General features: G+C 37.0%; 1 protein-coding gene across 1 annotated transcript; it reads left to right on the top strand.

Annotated features, from left to right (window-relative positions):
• Positions 1-1,932: 1,932 nt before the first annotated feature.
• LOC133325911 (cell adhesion molecule Dscam2-like) lies at positions 1,933-19,311 on the top strand (the record flags this gene model as incomplete). Its single annotated transcript, XM_061534612.1, has 13 exons — positions 1,933-2,425; positions 2,735-3,097; positions 7,293-7,412; positions 7,472-7,663; positions 7,736-8,194; positions 8,259-9,611; positions 11,857-12,135; positions 12,198-12,376; positions 12,699-12,957; positions 13,013-13,288; positions 13,367-13,552; positions 13,623-13,704; positions 18,412-19,311. Coding segments are annotated over 13 exons (5,058 nt in total), but the record flags the coding sequence as incomplete, so codon positions are not given.
• Between the last annotated feature and the right edge of the window lie 1,160 nt (positions 19,312-20,471).

Here is a 20,471-nt window from a genome sequence, read left to right as displayed (position 1 = left end):
GTCAAAGCAAATGTGAATAGCACTAATTTAGGGGAATTTCCTATATGTATAAGATCAATGTCTTTTTTACAAGGTTTTTTTTTACACGGCTTCTTCTGGAACCAATCTACCGTGTAAAAACAGACTTAGGTGTATTTTGTTTTGTAGTTTTACTCGCGGTTAAAATGTCCACTTCTTTAAAATTGGGGGTATGTTTAGTATCAGAGCAGTGTACTGCTGCAGCTGTTTTCTGTTCCAGTGGTTTATATTCATTTGATAATAAGCGGCCACAGCTTATTCTCGTTTTTAGTTTCGTCTTTACTACCATGATCCGTACAAATGATAGCGTTTAGTGAGCAGAGTTCATATAATTTAATAATACAAATCTAATAATACACGGAAATGTCAGCAATGCTGGTGTTCAAATAATTACCTTGACAAAAAACAGAACTTCTGCTTAATAAGTGAAGGTTACATATACTGTAAAAACTGGTAATATTGTTGAAGTCACATATAGAAGCTGCCTATTAGTACATGCCGTCATTAGGAGCACATACCCTATATTGCCATTTAATAGCTTAACGTCATATGTGTGTTAAAATAATGCTTCTAATTTTCAATGATGATAGTATTGTTCCAATTTCAACCTTCTAGAGAATATTGAAAACAAACATATGCGACCCATGTTTTGGAATAGCCCTCGCAGCCCACCAAAGCATATTTGAGAAAAACAAAGTGTTCGACTTCTGTAGTCAAACTCATATTTAATGTTTGTTTTGACTAATTAATAAAACATATATCAAATCGGCCTTCGAAGATATGGCAAGCATTTCGGAATATATGGGGGTGGTTCACATTAGATGCATAGTCCACATTATACGAAGTTCCTCTATTCCATTTTTCTTGTCCAACATGAGAGACATGTTGTTTCAGCAAGACGGTGCCCAACATAGTAGACTAAAATTTTTGTTTCACGTTTGGGATCGCTCAAACTGCTGCCTAGTTCGTGCGATTCAATACATTTAGACAAGGCAAACAGAGGCTTTGAAAGACAACATTGAAGAATTTGTTCGTGAAATATCGCCTGAAATGAAATAAAGCTGTATTTTCATAACTATATTGGCAGTAAGCTTGAGATCTCAAGTGGTCTTGCTGAAAGACCCCAGTTGTTAAGATTTTCATTATTATTAGAATAGTTTATAACAAAATCAATATCTTTCTGTAAAATTACACCACAAAGGCTGGAAACAAAAGTTGTAAAATTTCAATGTAAAGGATGTTTGGTTCTTTACTTTTTTTGCTGTTGTAGTTGTATTTTCGTTTTTTATATTTTTTAGTCTTATTAAATGCAGTAATAAATGAAAATAAAAAATGAAACGTATATGTCAATGATGTATACTTAATTTTTTGTTTGGTGATCCCAATATTTATTAACGTCCAAAGTCAAAAATTTGGATGTCCCAGAATTTAGTCAATCGCAAAGTGTTTAAATGACGAACGCCTGTCACATAAAATCACTGACATTTTCGACGCTCCTCACCACATTGGCGTTGGTGGATACAAGGTTTAATTTTAAATTTGCCCTTTCAACAATCTCCACTATTAAACCAAACGTATTTTTGGTGACTTCTTTTGTAAAGGATCTCACTCTTCAGTTTGGTAATTGCTAAGAGTAAGTTTACATTCGCGACCTATATAAAGAAAGTCGGCTTTACAATATTAATATGGCATACATTGTATAACATATATATATATAAAGATATGTCAAATTAATGTTGATGGAACAATTTTCGTATTAATAGACTCCAATGTAAACATAGTTCAACATACATACATATAAACATTTACATTTGTTTGATTTGCGTTACGTTACGTTACAACTCCAACTATCTCTCTATTGTTCACGTATTTAATCGAGAAGAGAAAAATCAATGAGACAACCAACACCCACAGTATCAATGTAAAATTTTAGTTCCGCCCAAGATTACACCATTTTCATTCGCCCGCGATCTGAATGTCGGCGATCGTACTAGCATTCAATGTGTCATTGGCACCGGTGACCTACCGCTCACATTCACCTGGCTAAAGGATGGAAAACCACTACAACCGGCGGAAACTGCAGGCATGCAGTTTACGCACAATGCACGAGACAGCGGCAGTGTCAGCGGTGGGATTAGTGGTACCGGTGACGTTGCTGCGCCGGGCTCTGGCTCACATCCGACATCGATCAACTATGCCCACGGCCACGGCTCGAAAACCTACTCGAATGACGATGGTAGTAGCGGTGGTGAAGGAGACGGCGGCCTAGTGACAATTCGCCAAAATGATGATTTCACCAGCGCCCTCAGCATAACAAGTGTGACGAGGGCTCAGAGCGGCACCTACACCTGTCGCGTCCAAAATGATGCCGCAACTGTATCGCACTCTGCACAGCTAAGAGTTAATGGTATATGACAAATGCACGTCTGAGTTTGCATGCCCGATATTTTGCAATGGGACTTCTTTTGAGCATGTTTACCTCGTTAGTTACTAAGTAATGCATGAGAAATATATGTATTGTGAATATAACGAAGCACTTCATTTTCAGTTCCCTTCAATTATATCCCAATCCGATTTATGTTGAAAATATTTTGTAATTTTTCCGTTAAAATTTTTCCCTAACCTACTTTTCGCCTATTGAACATTAACTGTAAATTCGATTCCTTCCGATTTCGTTAATTTTCCACATGACATCTATCTCTTGAAATTTTCCTAGTTCCGCCTCGTATATCGCCCTTTAGCTTTGAAGATGAAATAACGGAAGGAATGCGTACGCAACTAATGTGTTCCAGCAGCCAAGGCGATCAACCATTTAACATTACATGGCTGAAGGATGGTGCTCCCATACAGAGTGGTGGCAATGGCAATTCTGCCGGTAATCACCAAGATGTCCATAGCAATGGCATGGGAGGAAATGGAAACAAGGCTCCCGATCCTTCCTTGACTATTAATGAATACGCTCCATTTTCAAGCATTCTATCAATACATAATGTTACCTCACGCCACAATGGCAACTACACCTGTCGAGTGACAAATCGTGCTGGATCTGTTGAATACACAGCTATGCTGTCCGTGTCCGGTAAATTGGAATAACAGTTTATTTAAATGTGGCACCGTAACTTCATTGCAACGGCACGCAGAATAAATCTGCAATTTCACAATTCACCTGTAAATAAAATTGTTGGATCATTTTTATTCTAAACTCCAAAATTGTCGTTTGTTGAGGAAATATTTTACACATAACAGCAGATGAAAATTTTCGCAATCATAGCATCACCAAATACCGAATAGAAACACATTTTTTTAACGAACTTTCTTTATAGCGAACACATTTCCTGGTCCCGAAGTAAGTGAACTTTTTTTGTAACGAACTATTCATTCGGTCCCAACTTTCGCTTTTCATATATTTTGATTTGGATATAACGAACTTTCTACAAATATATAGTTAATTTCTACGCTGAAATGGCATTTACATTAGAGCTCGTTACCGGGTTAACCTACTTTAAGAGAATTTATTTGACACATATGCAATAGAATTGGCAATTTAAAACCACTGGCTTAACGAAATCCAGTACAATGAAAACGCTGATAACCTTTACGAATCATTCAGCTGTAATGTCAGGTTCCTAAAAAAATAAAGGAAGCCTCTAAAGTATTGACAAAAAGGACACAAAACATACAAGTTTCTAAACGAATATAAATAAGCCTAAGTTTTGCCTATCCTTGCAATAACGAACTTCTTTTATAGCAAACTAAATTGCTTGGTCCCTACTAGTTCACTATTACCGCAATTCACCGTTCCTAACAAATAAAGTCTATATTTTTGAGTCAAAAAGATTATATGAAATCTTAGTAAAACAAATTTATACGTTTTCCGTTAAAAGAAAGTATGACAAAAAAAAAACAAGTGAAAAAGCGTTAAGTTCGGCCGGGCCGAACTTTGGATAGCCTCCACCATAGATATACGGCAGGTACTACAAATTAAAATATAGGGAACATGCCAAAAAGTGGACCTATACCGACATTTCTAAAAACGGATTATGTAAACCATAATGTAAACAACAATACAAATTTCAGAAAATTTCAATGGATAATTATACCTCCAGCCTTACAGCTAATGACGGTGTATACACTTTAACATAATGAAAATGTGTCTCATCGAAATATTGGTTCTAGACCCCATGTTTCTTTGGACCAAATCCGTTTCAGTAAAGTTGGATTTCATTCAAACCTCGCACATCTTATTATTTCTTCCAAACTTAGTTCAAATTCGAAGATGGGGAATATCGGTCCACTTCTTCTGGTACCTCCACACAGGGGCTAGGTCTAAATGCGGCTATAGTTCATTATCGAACCTTACGTTCTAATTTTTTATCTCGCTATCCTCCGCAGGTGAAATGATTACAACAGAGTCTTAGAACCAAAATTAAAACGCGTAACAAATCAGATAACTATTTTAATATAAAAAAGGGGGTTATATGGGGACTACCCCAAAAAGGGGCGAATATTAATAATTGTTGGTAGGGAGATTTGTTACCATATACGACTACAAAATACCAAATTGCAGCAAATTCGGTTGATAAACGCGTTCAAGAACCCCAAAATACCGAAAATTGGGGGTATCCTTATATGGGGGCTATCCGAAAAAATGGATCTATATTCATAATTTTTGTGGGGAGATTTGGTACCTATTAAGAACCCAAAATACTAAATTACAGCTAATTCGGCGGAAAAATACGATCAAAACCCCCAAAATACTGAAAATTAGGATGTACCGTTATATGGGGACTACCAGAAAAAGTGGACCTATATCCATAATTTTTTGTGGAGAAATTTATTACCCAATAGGAACCCAATAAAGCAAATTTCAGCGAATTCCGTTGAAAAACGCGGTCAAGAACCCCAAAATACCGAAAATTGAGGGGGACCGTTATATGGGGGGTACCGTTATAAGGGGGGTACCAGAAAAAATTGACCTATATTTATAATTTTTAGTAGGTTTATTTGGTACCCAATAAGAACTCAAAGTACCAAATTTCAGCGAATTCTGTTGAAAAACACGCTCAAGAACCTCAAAATACCGAAATTTTGGGGTTACCCCTACATGGGGGCTGTCCGAAAAAATGAACCTATATTTATAATTTTTAGTGGGGATATTTGCTACCCAATAAGAACTCAAAGTACCAAATTTCAGCGAATTCGGTTGAAAAACACGCTCAAGAACCTCAAAATACCGAAAATTGGGGGGTATCTTTATATGGGAGCTATGCCTAAACGTGGACCGATATATCCCATCTTCGAACTTGACCTGCCTGCAGACAAAAGACGACTCTATGCGAAATTTTGGGGCTCTATCTAAATTCGTTTAGACGCTAGCGTGATTACAACAGACAGAGGGACAGACGGACATCCATAAATCGTCTTAGAATTTTACGCTGATCAAGAATATATATACTTTATAGGGTCGGAAATGAGTATTTCGATGCGTTACAAACGGAAAAACAAAACTAATATACCCTCCATACTATGGTGGAGGGTATAAAAATGCAAACACAATTTCATCGTGGGTCTTTTTAAATGATTCAATGGACTAGCCCTAATTTGAATCAATATAACCGAAGAGTTCATTCATTCCTAATATAATATTTGAAATCGTTTTTGAATTAAAAAGTCAAATCCTAATGTGAAAAATGTGTAAAGTTCAGCCGGTGAAAAGTTTCATCACCAAGTTTTAATTATATTTTAAATACGCTTAATAAATACATATGGGAATTTCCGTCAAAAGGTAAACCGAAGTCGAAGAATTTTTTTAATTGTACTTTAATATTCATTATTAGCAATGATCTCTAAAGCCAAGTATATTTGAAGTCGCGTGAATGACCGTTCTTTTGTATATTTTATCTCAAAAGATAAAAACCTGCTGTTTTCAATTTTCTTTTAACACTGATAGGACTACAAAATATATTAAGGATGAATTGCAAAAAATTTAACTCTGTTTGATCTATTTAAAATTTTACGTTTTATTACTTCCAAAGGTCGTGCAAGTTACCAAGGAAGTGGCCGTATACATAACATAACCTTTTGAGCCCCGATTTTTTCCGCGATATAGGATATAAACCAAATTTGACCTCGCTTTATCCTTGCATTTCGGAGATACAGTACATTATTTATGAGAAATGAATATCCAATGCAAAGAAAATCAAATGGAATATCGACGAAAAAATCTTTAGAATTACCCTTTATGTTTTATTTTTACAATAATGAAAAATAATTTCGATGGTACAATTCCTATAATTCGAATACGAAGCGATTTAATTAATTTGGACTGTATACACAATTTAGTACTGTAAACATTTCTGGCATTTTCTTTATATTGTAAAGCACATAACTTGGCCAAAAATAATCATAACCATAATCATGTCTTGACACATGCAATCCAAATCTATCTACTCTAAAACATTTTGTTGCCCGTGGGCAACATTGGGCCACAAAGGGTTAAGAACAAATTCATTTTTATTATTAAAAATAAATCAGCTTATATTTCAGTTTTATCAACACTTCAAAAATTGAAATCGAGCTTCCTGGTATTTTTCGACTTTGCCATCTTGAAGGCTAATGATATTGTGTTCCCACGAGTTAAAACCTCTGTATAACGACCCTAATTCCAGTAAATATTAAAGTTGAAAGACGGTGTAGTTTAGTTTGCTCGGGATAGTTACTTTACAACTGTACCGAACCTCGATAACGACAGTTTCAAAAAAACCCTATTTGGTGACGAGTTTTGGAGTCTAGAACAAAATGTTTAATAAACCAGGAAATATTTAAAGCAGCGATGTTGCACATCAAGGCGAGAACACACAGCCACCACAACGCACGCAGCACGGATCGCAGCACCATCACAGAGCACCTCGTATTGAATCACTGAGAAATGCAACCCATAGATGAGCACTTTGTAAAACCGCATCTGTATCTACATATCTATCTATACCCAATGCCTATCGTTGTTACACTGTACCTTTCTGTGTTTCTTTGACTTCACCTTCTATTCGCCTTCAGTTTTCTTCCTTTTCAGTTTGGCTTCATTTTGTTTTCGGATATTTCTTTAATTTCAATTGTCTACTTTTGTATTATTGTCACAGTCATGTATTTAATGTGAAACATTTAAATGTTACGATTTGATTGGTAGTCGTAGTTTGCATGATGAGCACCGTTTTCGCTGCTATGATACAATGCACCCTTTCTTAAAATAATATTTAATAACGACTTTGCAACAGTGCCACCGCGTTGGATCATCAAACCTACGGATCAGGATGCCATACTCGGCAATCCGATTATTTTAAAATGTCAAGCCGATGGGTTTCCGGTTCCGACACTGCAGTGGAAACAATCAATTGGTAAGGACGAAATCATGCATGCCTCAGTTTCATAATCAGAAGTCTATCGCAATACATAGGTGAATCGGGAGAATACCGGGAACTGAGTTACAATATGGGTAATGGTAATTCCAAATCGTTGATAGAAACACACAGCAACGGTTCGTTGATCATTCCGAAAGTAGGCCGAGAACATGAGGGTAGCTACTTGTGTCAAGCTAATAATGGAATTGGCGCGGGTTTGAGCCAACTCATCAAGGTGACCGTTCATGGTAAATCCTCTATCGTATAAACCGTGCGCATTTTTTAATTGTGTGTCTTTATTGTTTTTGTCTACACCTTAGTTGGACCAACTGTGACAGTATCGAAAAAACAGGTGACCGTACGAAGAGGCGATCGTGTAACATTAAGATGCGAAGCTGATGGCGATCAACCATTGGATGTGTCTTGGCGAGCCAAGGCCAACCGAATAGATCCATCATTCGATGTTCGCTACCACGTAAAGGATTCGCCTCTGAGCAGAGGTGTTGTATCAGAGCTTACGATTCTTCAGACGATACTGAGTGATCGCGGCGAATATACATGTATTGCAAGCAATGCGTATGGACATGATCGAGCTGTAATCCACTTACAGGTCCAAGAGCCACCCAACTTTCCCGTCAATCTACATGTCACTGACTTAGGAAGTCGTTCGGTGACATTGGCTTGGTCACCGAACGATCAGGATTCAGTATTGTTGGGTGGAAATAACCGGGATTCCCAACCAATTTCGAATTACATATTACAATATAAGAAAGCTGGAGGTTTGTATCGTATTTGTAGGAATGTTTCTTACCCTCAGTAATTTGGTTCATTTTTCTTCCACAGATGTATGGCATGATGGCAACAATCAAAAGTTACTACCTGGCGATAAGACTACCGCTCAAATAGGATCACTGCGACCGGCTCAAGCATATCATTTCCGGTTATATGCCGAAAACCATTTGGGCACAAGTGCCCCGAGTGATATTCTGCTCCTACAAACTGATGCCGAAGCGCCTAGCGGCAGGCCCCAGGACGTTTCAGCAGAGCCGTTAGGGCCACAACAATTGCTAATCACGTGGCGCCCTCCCGAACGAGACACGTGGAATGGAGAACTTTTGGGATATACTATCGCCTATCAGAAACATGGATCTACTGATAGTTTTCAGAATTTCACAAAAGTGAGCAGTCTTGGCGGCGAAGGATTGAACGACTTCCGTTTGACTGGTTTGGAAAAATACACGCAGTATGCTGTCACTGTATCTGCGTTCAATGTCAAAGGTGACGGCCCTCCCAGTGAAGTGGCTCTGGGTCATACTCTGGAAGATGCACCATCAGCCCCTCCTCAATCAGTAACTTGCATTGCATTGACAGCTCAAAATATACAAATCTCGTGGCAACCACCACCAAAGGAAAATCATCATGGTGTTATTCAAGGCTACAAGGTCCTATACGAACCTGGAAATTTCGACTCAGAGTATGGTAGCAGAGAAACCAAGATTACATCGGCTCTGAGCACTGTCTTGCATGGTCTACAACCTTTTACAAACTATAGTGTTCAGGTTCTGGCATTTACCCGTGCTGGGGAAGGCGTGGTCAGTGCAACAGTGTCATGTATAACGGAAGAGGCCGTACCAGATGCTCCGGAAAGAGTAAAATCAGTGGTCAACTCGGAGTCGTCTGTCATTATAAGCTGGCTACCACCGAGGAGGCCTAATGGCGTAGTCACGAAGTACACCGTCTATATTCGCATCCTCGACAAAGGGCAGGAACTAAAAATTTTAAAAGAAGTCCTACCGTCACAGAACCGACATTTTGAGGCCAAAGACCTTTCGACAAGAGAAACCTATGAGGCTTGGGTGACGGCTTCGACCCGCGTTGGCCAGGGTCCTAGTACACCGGTCATCAAACTTGTGCCCAGTGCCACTGTACCGGCAGCCATTATCTCATTTAGTCAAACTCTTAGTGTCAGTTGGAGGGTTGATATGAAATTGCCATGTTTATTTGTAGGATCGCCGAAGCCAAATGCCGAGTGGAAGGTGCTGAATGCTCGAGCAAAAAAACATTTCCGCTTAGAAGTCAGCAACGATAATACTCTTACATTGCGAAGTATTCAAAGGTCACATGAAGGCAATTATTCCTGTGTAGTGAGAAATTCCATAGGTTCCGACCACATCGTATATCAACTATTTGTCCAAGGTGAGTATTCCCATATGAGTACAAAAGTCGGCTGGTTGATGTGGCCTAGATGAGATATTTAATATGTGTAATATACAAAAACAAAACTCTATATATAACTTTTCACAGACTAAGTAGGGGAGCGCCTTTGAACGTGGGGCACCTTGAACAGAACTCATAAAATATAGGTTTAGATATCTTTTTCAGTTGTCGACAAAATGTAGGCGAGTGAACTTTTTTCGCTGTTTCCTAAGTGTAATTTTCTGTTTCCTCAATGGTCTTTTTCTTTCGTTAAACAATTTTTCCATTCCCAACATAACTAATGTATTTTCCTTCAAATATGTCACCCACAAAAAATTATTTCAAATTTCCGTAAAATGACATACATATGTGGGGCAAACATTTAATTTGATGAACAACGGGGGTATCCTTACATGAGAGCTATTGCAGAACTTGACATGCCCAAAATAAGAGGCAGACACAAAGAAGCGAGTGGGTGTTTATACTTTGAGCACTTTTTACGCCATACAAATAAAAGTAGAAAATGTATATTAAAAAAATTGTTTTTGTTTTATTAAGTATTATGTACATAACAAAAAAGCCTTAAATTAGAAAACAAAATCATCAATTTCTAAGAAAAAAATTATGAAATCAAAATCAACTCAACAATGCACTCACTTTTGTACCCTTGAAAAAAAAATAAAACATAAATAAAACACTGTTTAAATTTTGTGATCGTTGAAAAAATGTTTCCCGTTTATACAGTTTATTTCCGATAATACAGGTTCTTGTCGAAAAGGGGTCTTCACGCCGTCAAGGGGGACACCGACAAAGGTGTTTAACAATTACTAATGAATATTTAAAAAATTAACTACCTCATCATTAGAAGTGGATCCATATCCATATTACTTAGAAACGTTTTACGAGCTCTTATTTGAGATATTGGGACTACGGGAAGTTTTTGTACCCTTAACAATTAATTGGCACACTTTAAGTCATTTTCCAATTTCCAGGGTACAAAAAGTGATTTATATAATGTAGAAATGATTTAAAAAATTTACTTTTGTATTTATTTTTTTCGTACGAGTTATTTCCCTGTTTTTGTGCTTTCTTGGTATTTATTGGTTATTTATATTTTTAAAAATTAATATTTTTTAGATACTTAATGAATGAAAAAAATTACATTTTTGAATTTGTTTTTTTTACTATTATTTTTATGACGTAAAAGTGTTCAATGTATAAACATCCATGCGAATTGATAAAATGGGGAAAATATATCCTTTAATAATGTACCTATTTTTTAGGCGAGGGGCTTGCTCTACTCCTCGCCGTGGATGATGGTTGGGGTGCGGGATGATCAGTAAATTAACTCAAGGGAGCGGGGTTAAGCGACCGACGACGAAAGAACTAGCAAGCAGTTAATGGTGTAAGGAATAGAAAGAAATGCAAGAAAATAAAAACAAGAAAATAATTGATGGAAGTATATTGGCTTTATTGGCGATTCTTTCTTTTCTATCAACAACAAAATTATCTTTGTAATTTGGGGTGGAGGCAGAGGTAGATAACGCGTAAATGATATTCGACTAGTTGCTTCTATGGAGATTGCAGTTTAGCGCATTCGTACAGGATCGCGGAGATCGCTGAGGATCGGTTGTCGTTCGCTAATACATTTACATATTCCAATGGGAGATAGGGCCAAGGAAGGAAAGCAAAACAACAACAACCACCGCTCGGTGGCATCTGCACTATACGGTCTCCGCTGAGGATACTTGCCGAGGAGATGCCAGTTGTGTCAATCGGGAAATTGAGTCAGAACGTATCCAACCTATACACCAACAACTACGTCATTGAATTTATTTATTGTACTATACAGGCCATAACTAATATGACTATACAGCCTACGCTCGGCATAACGAATACTCAGTTAAACCAATTCGGGATAAAACTAATGGGAAAATAGTCGACTTTTCACACTGACTACCGTACAAACCGAATGTTTTCCAAATTTATGTACTGTATACAACGAGCGGTGAAAAAATAATGGGGTTGTTTTATAAAAAATATGTAAAGGTTTAATTATTATTAAACCTTCATAACGAATAATACTGTATATTGTATCTCTCATAGAAAGTATTACCCACGCGAATTAACCTACGTTTTTTGTGGACTTCATAAATTTGATAGTCCATAAAAACTGATTTAAACATTTAAAATAGTTTTTTTATATTTTCTATTATTATGACGTGTTTAAAATATTTATTTCCAGTTCCACCATCGGCACCTGTTATATCCGTCATTGGCACCACAACCAATTCGGTCTCCCTGCAATGGAAAGTGGACGACATTGGGGGTGCGCCATTAAGGGGTTTCACCTTAACATATCGCAAAGAGTTTGGAGACTGGGAAGAAATCCAACTCGACCGGCGGGTAAACTCGCACCTCTTGGAGGGATTACAGTGTGGAACGCGATATCAATTCACATTGGTTACATTCAATAAAATTGGTACAAGTGCCACCAGCTCCATTGAAGTTGGCAAAACGAAAGGTAGATTGACCGAAAACAATTGCAAAATAGACCCTATTGTAATGTTCACTCTGTCTTTATAGGAAACAAACCTGTCGCTCCGACTAAACACAGCCTAATTAGACCCAATATTACTTCGGCGCTAATTGAACTTTCGTCGTGGCAGGATGGCGGCTGTCCAATTCAGTATTTCAGTATTGAATTTAAACGCTATGGTATCTCCAGCGACTGGATTATCGTATCCAGCCGCATCGAGACCCACGTAAGTCACTGTAATTTCCATGTAACATCTACTAGACCGTAGAGTGTAGTTGAGATCATGTACGTAAATTAACCATTAGTATCCGTATTCATATTCACTAACCAAGCGGCATCATATCCCTTTTTGGCATTCATACGTAGACATGGTTGTAAAGGCATTTAAAGAAACGTTTATTCACATCAAAGCGCTCTTTCCAAAAATAGTGTGTCTGTGCGTGTGTGTGAGAGAGAGAGAGAGAGAGAGAGATCGTTTCTTTAAATGCGGGTTTGAGTAATATTCTTGGGCAATTATTTTTTCATGACTATATTTTCAATTTTATTAGACACGCTACACCATTGGCGATTTGGAGTCGGGGACCATTTACAATTTGCGTGTAACGGCCCACAATAATGCTGGATCAACCATTAAGGAGTATACATTTGAAACATTGCGTTTTAGTGGCATGCCTCGTGATTTGGATCAGAGTGACTTGCCCCAGGTGAATTCCTTATTTAGGGATGCCCATTTAATAGCGGTGATTATTACATCTATTTTCGGCACAATATTGGCTCTGATCGGCGCTTGTATATGTTTCAAGAATTGTAAGTCTGAGGTTTTCCACTTAAAGAATTGTTGCACCTAGGGTTTCTTTTACAGATCCGCGGCACATATTTTCTCGCAATGTGGATACGATGAGGCCTCCTGGCAACGAGGGAAAGGATCTACAACACCGTGAGCAATATTATGGTACGATGCGCAAATCGTGTCAGCAATCACCGGGAGATTCGGTTGTTGCACTTGAGCGCATACCTGAATACTCTGAAGATATATATCCTTATGCTACATTCCATTTACCAGAACACGAGAACCAGTCGGCCAATATTCCGCTTAACCGCAAGGGCATTCAGCCGGCCATGTACGATCCACGCAGTGGTGACGACAACACGCTCTCCAGCACGGGCATGAAGGTCAAGCGTTCGGTATCGGGCAGTGGTAATATTTCCATTGGAGGTGGTGAGTGCAGCCATACAAACACCGAGAAGCGTCACAAGCGACGGTCCAAGACCATCAAGTCGGAGTCAGAGGAATACGATAGTCTAAACAGCGACAGTGATTTGAGTGGCGAACGTATACGCGACGATAACCGTAGTACTCGAACGGATGCTTCCAGTCAGATGGACAACTCCGCATACAACAGTGAGTACTAGTATCGATATAAATACGCATTTACGTCCATAGTCTGATTTTTGTTTGGTTTCTCCCAAAGTTCACGGGCATAGTCCACGCGGTAGCGGTAGCAGCAACAAAGAACGCCTGTCGGTATTCAGCAGGCCTCAACTTCATAGTAAGTTAGTACCTATTTTATATACAATCAAAAAATAAAAGTCGAAAATCTTCATAATACACCTAACCCATCCATTGAATTTGTAATCAACATACCTGAAAACACCCATAAGTAGACCATTGTCATCATCACTAACACCACCCTGCAGTAGCTGTTTGAATTTTTTCGATATCTCGTCATTCACCCTAGCCGACTTGCTGTCGGGCGAAGTCATGCCTGGCTGACTTCGGATGATAAACGAGATTTCGGGTTATTTATTGCCATCACATACTAACCTAACCCCTGTCTACAAATTTGCATATTTACACTAATTTAGAAAACATTTTACCGATACGCAAGAAAGATTCTTCGAACGAGAGCTCACACACTTCTAATGGGCCGGCAGAATCGATAAACACGGAAGTGCTTACAAAATCGTCCAGACGAACCTCCTTTAAATCTCCCCGTTCCCTTTTTCAAATCATAAAACCTACCAAAATTCTAGCCAATGTCCAGTCTACAAACACTTCACCCCATCCTCCCCCCGCATGCTCCGTCACTTTAAATCCACAACCCGCCAGTGCTACAAAGCCAAAGATGCGGCCCCAACCTAAACCTCCGCACCAGTTTGTCCATTTAATACAACGCCCCACTTCTGAGACCACAATTAGCGCACAGCATCAGCAGCCTACACGCCCTCCGTCACCTTCACCCTCTTATCGTTTTGCATCATCCTCCAAGCATGACAGTACGGCTGCCCCAGTCATTACTAACCAGCCCCAACCACAACAACATCAGCCACCGCCACCCGTCAGCAACGCCCGCAGTAGCCCCAATGCTCTGATCATTTTGAAATACTCGGGCAGCGGTAGTGGTAGCAGTGACAGTGTTGGATATCAGAAGAGCTCACATTCAAATAGGCAAGATAAAATTGAAATTCGTTGATCGTTGATTTTATTTTTACGCACATATTCCGCGACTTGATATTCAAAGTCTACATAGATACAGTATGTATGTGTGTGTATGTGTAGTGGTAATAGTTGATATGTAACGGGAAATGACAGATGCCGTATTGTAAGAAAATATATAATTTTAGTTTGATTTGTATTGATGGCCAATGATAAATTACCAATTTAAGTTCTGTAAGGATCCCCAAGCAACTATATATTTTTACTTCAATATATATAACGAACTGTTTTAATAGCAAGCACATTTCTTGGTCCTGAAGTTTTGAGACATATTTTTTTCATACAAATGTATTTTCTTTTAATTTAGTTTACTTGGTAGTGACGAACTTGCTACAAGCATACATACTACTTAACGATGGCAGTCCTCACAAATATTATTTTTTACGCTAACGCTGGCAGTCTTTACAAAAAAATTAAGTTTATTAACGAAAAGAAAAGTGGTTTAAGTATTGTCCAAAAAAGGAACACAAAAACTACCGGTTTCTAAGTGAATATATTTTTTCTCCTAAGCCTATGTTTTGCATTACTTTGCATATAACGAACTAATTTGCTTGGTCCCTACTAGTTCACTATAACCGTACTTCCTTGTATATTAATTTTTAATTATTGTATATATAACATATATAACACTGTGCAACACAAAAATCTTGAACCAGTCGGGACCGTCAAAATCTAAAAGCTAGCTGGCGTTTGAATAATTTTCTAAGGGTTTTTAAACCCAGTTTGAATTTTGTCGATTTTGGTTGGATTTTCAAATAATAATTAAGCTAAAATTACCTAAAATCCAAAAACAAAAACATCACACTCAAAATGCCAGATATGTAAAAAAAAAACATAAATGTTCGAAGCTTTTTTCACGATTTTCCGTAATTGGTTTAGAACTTGCTATTAATTCGACCAACAATATTTGGCAGGAAGATAGTCGAAGAAGAAACAATCAATTTTTTTCTTAAAACCCCGTTCGGATTGGATGCGTTTTTCATATGATTATAGTCTCACAAAGTCAAAGTCTCAAAAATGAACCAACTCTATGTTCATAGAAAATGGTATGTTATGGTATGGTATTTAGAAAGCATACAATGCAAGGTTTTTGAGAAATCTTAATTCGAATATTTTCAAATGCCTTGGAAATGGGAAATATTGCATCGCCTTTTTAGGTTACATCCCGACGTAAACTTTCAAAATATCGATACACCTGTCTTCTAATTTTAGCCCCTCTATCATAATTTTATGGAATTTCCGGATAATTTCAAAATAAATTGAAATTTATTGCGTAGTGCTATTAAAAGCATGCATTTTGAAGACAAATATTTTTCAACAGTACCATAAAGTATTCGAAATATGTATTTTTTGCCAGAACCATACGTTGGACAACAACGTTGGTGATCAATTTATGAGAATCCCTCAGTTGAAAATTGGGAATTGGTACTTTTGTTGTATACCTATTTTTACGATTGTGCGGCATTTTAAGTTTAGTTTTGCAACTGACAATTTTCAATTCAGTAATCTTTGACAACGCATAGGGTATAGGGTAAATACATCAGTATTCTGCATGACATGTTCATATAGTCAGGATCTCAATTAGCAAAACATGACTTATATATTAAATAAATTTGTTAATTATATACTTTAATAAAGTATTATCAATAAATGGCAATTGTTAAAACCATGCCTTCTATTACGTAAAACCACCAAAAATTAATTGCTGTGAACAATACATATGACACAGATAAAAACAATTTTATGATACGTTATTTACAGAATTTTGATCAGTTAAATGGAGAATCTGCAACTACCTTAAAAAATTGGATTTTTCCGAACACTATACCTGGTTAAACTCAAATGGGGTTTTCTGAATGTGATCTAAATCTGAACCGATTTCTTGCGCCAAATTAGTAACTTATCCTAAATTTCATCCAAATCGGATCATAAATGCGACCTGTACTTTGTTCACAAGACGGACGCACGGATGCACAGACGGGCATGCACAAATCAACTCAGAAAGTGATTCTATGCATATTCTGAGAAGGAACCATGTGTCTATCTCGTTTCCTTTTGCATGTTACAAACATATGCACAAAGAATTAATACTCTGTACCACAGTGTGGTATAAAAATACGTTACTATATACAGTCGAATTCGGATAAGCGAACGCCGGTTTATCGAAAAAATCGGTTAAGATTTTCAAATGCTTGTTAAGGTTTGTAACTTTGCACATATATAATTGAAGATTTAAAAGAGAAAAATATAATTTACAAAAAAAAATTTGTTATTGTTTTGTTGTTGTTTTTTGTAATTAAAGAAAAGTCCTTATTTTTGATGGCGGGCATGATAACTCCTCACTGGAGCATCGGAATCCGAAAATTCCAACGGTGTTAGAAAGAGTACATGTCTGGCTCTCGTATGAACTAGGATTATAGACTTCGCTCTAAAATTAACAAAATGGTGGACCTTTGAAAAAATATTTTTGGAAAATCGCTGATTTTTTACCAAAAACCAAGTTAAAAAATAAGGAAGATCTTCACCGATTGGCTTTATCCTAGTTCATACGAGAGCTATATACTCCCAGAGAAACGTTGCAAAATTTGGAACCGATTGGATTATTAGTTTTTGAGTTATCGTGCCCGCCATTCGCAAAAAAATGTTTAGAGAAAAACTCGTTTAAAGTTTGAGAAGCCCTTCAGCCGTCACTTGATGCTAACACAATAAATCGGCTATATCTTCAAGAGTTCTTGAGATTTTCACTTGAAATTTTGTAGAGACATTCTTTAATCAGTGTAGATTCGAATTATATCAACAAAAAAGTTGACCCCGAGAATCGGGGGGGGGGGGGGGGGTTCCCCTTAATTGAAACCAAAAATTTTAAACTAATATTTCGGATGAATTTTCAAACACTTTACTTCGCCTAAATGAAAACCGGGCAATTGAAAATCCGTATAAGAGAAAAAATTTTTGTTGGAAAAACACAAATACATATGGAACGAGCACCGTTTAAGAGAAAAAAATATAATTTTTGTAACCGCGACGAAATTTTTTAAATTTTTGTATGTGCAATCTCTAAAATGAATCTGCACATTTTCCAACTATGCAAAAACAAAATGTCAACAGATGTCAAAATGCAAACTTCGTTTAAGCGCAATGAGTTTCGCTTATCCGAAGTCCCCTTAATTGAGAATTCTGCATAAGAGAAAAAAATGACTGAAATTATGCGTTTTCGCTTAACCGAATTCGACTGCATACAGCAAATTATGAAATTTCGTAAAATATAGAGAGAGGTATTTGGCTTATATTATAAATAAACATCGTTAGGATTATTTGATTTTTTTCCAAAAAAGGAAAATCAAATTCATTGAGGAGGTAATATATTTAGGATACAATAAAACCAAAAACATTTAAAGCTCAGAAACAATGCCATTGTAAACTCCTGCTAGTAGGTTGATTATTGGGGGAAAACTATTTTCTTTTTTTTTATTTTAACAACTTAATTATGTAATCAAATTAACGATACGTAATGATTTGGGTACAACGATTTTTAATATTTTCGTCTTCTGTTATTATTTTTTTGTGTGAATGCCTTCGATATTTGTACCATGCATGTTTCCTTCATGAATGTATTTATTATATTCTATTGCAACCAAATATTTGAATTAAATATTTATATATATCCAAGTTTATATGTACGAATGTCTTTTAAATATATTATTCATTATAATGCCTTTATTATCTATATATCTTTTATCGCCAACAACATTTATACAACATAGCAGCGTGGACGCGGTGCCGCTCGACTACCGGCTCTTTGACCCGCCACCAAAACAACGCAAACAACAGCAATCATCCAATGGGAAAGCATCATCCCCCAAACATCATCAGCGACAAGCTTCAGACGAATGTGCCAAAAATTCAGCCAACAATACAAATTTGTCCGGCAGTATATCCGGTAAAATTCGATCAAAAACTTCCGATAATAATTCCAACAGCGGAAACAGCCTCGCCGGTGAATTCCAATGTACGTCTAACAGCGTCCCCTCCCCGCATATTGTCCAGTCGGGCTCCTATGTTGAAATTTTAAAGCAAGCCACGAATTCAACACCGCCACAATCCATGCCATCGCACGATCGTCTCCCCACCCATTCCAAGGGTTCCATAACTTCAGCATCGTCGCTGGCTTGCCATAATAAAAGCTATGGCGATTTTCTGACCATTACTCCTCGACGTAAAGGTAAACAACTCTCTGCTGAGCATAAAAATGCCGCAGGAGAAGGACACGACAACTATCGGCATCATTTGCCGCACAGCATAGAACCTCTTCATCTGCTGGGAATTCCAAACGACAATATGTCTACATTCTTTGACTACCGGGCCATGGAAACCCTCAGTAATGCCGATACTTTGGCTATTGGATCCACCATGGCCGGCCACATGTATCCTTCTAAAGGCAGCAAACAATCTATTCAAGGTTCCGGACCACCTTCCACCGATCGGCAGGTGCCGGAAGAATTTCACCACATAATCAGCGAGAAAAACTTGAGCCCTCCATCAGCATTTTGTGATAACATATCATCGTTGAACAAAGCATAAGACTTTGACAAGCTTACCACGACAGACCAGAACTGCAATTAATGACATATCCAAGGATTCTTGAGGTGCATTTAAAAACCAGACAAACAACTCGGAACACAACTACATCGCATATCTTCTAAAAGGTCTGAATTATGTTGTCGCTCAAGTTGAAAGCAACAAAATCAGCAACAAATAACTTGCCAATTTTTTAACTACAAAGACAACGGAAACTAAATTTGCATTTAGATCGTAAGCATAGCATTTACGTACATTCTATAGACATACAAAGTAATCGTAAAGGCGTTTAAAAATGTTTTGGAAGTCAAATAAATTTAAGTAAACATACACACACACATACCTAATAAAAACACTTTGGATAACACATACAAAAATACATAGGCATGTAAAAGAGGACAAGTCGCAACAAGATGTGATCCATGCAAACCATTTAGAATTGGGTAATTTTGACAAATAATACCAACACAATGATTAAAACGAACTAAACCCTTAGTTTGGATAGTATCCAAAATATTCACATTATAACTCAGATTTCCCAATAGTAATTCATCTTCACAATTCTCATTAATTCGGGACGTTTTAATTGTAAATCAATTTGTAATTCCAATTATTACATTTGTAATTCTTATGTCAACTGAATTACAAATAAAATCTATTTCTGACCATATAAATATATTTATTGGCACTATCTCTATTTCAGGTGCAACAAGTCAAGTCAATTTTTTGACATTTTCGATTTATGAAAATTTACCAAATTTACATTTGCTTTCTCGTATTGTATGCTGAAATGCATAACTTCACTACTTTATTTTTATTTTTTGAAAAATCTAATTTTTTTGGATTTTCCCATTTTTAAGCATTAAAATGGTATTAATCAATGTTGAGTTCAACCTATCAAAAAGACATGGTTTGCAAGGATCTGTTTTGGAATTATCGGCAATTAGGTATATAGAAAATTAGTATATTTGCTAAAAACGAAAAATGAAAATCAATACGACGGTAATGACAATCTCTTCGACTGATCAATATTAGCATTGACGTTACCGTTAACTACGATATCATTCAGTATGAACATTGACATTTAATCAAATATTTGTATATACGCACACATACACAAACATTGATAAATATAATAAAAATATACAGAAACACATTTAGATAAGTAGGTAAATATATAGTTGGAGATACAGTGATGTAGATACCGCTCCTGCAATTCTGGTAATGGCGAATCAGTTTCTTGCTA

The sequence above is a fragment of the Musca vetustissima genome, unplaced genomic scaffold (genome assembly GCF_032173495.1).
Source record: "Musca vetustissima isolate MV318-11 ecotype Yass unplaced genomic scaffold, APGP_CSIRO_Mvet_v1 utg211356, whole genome shotgun sequence".
Lineage (NCBI taxonomy): Eukaryota > Metazoa > Arthropoda > Insecta > Diptera > Muscidae > Musca > Musca vetustissima.
The sequence above is the reverse complement of the archived record's forward strand: the minus strand, read 5'-3'. Positions and strand labels throughout refer to the sequence as shown.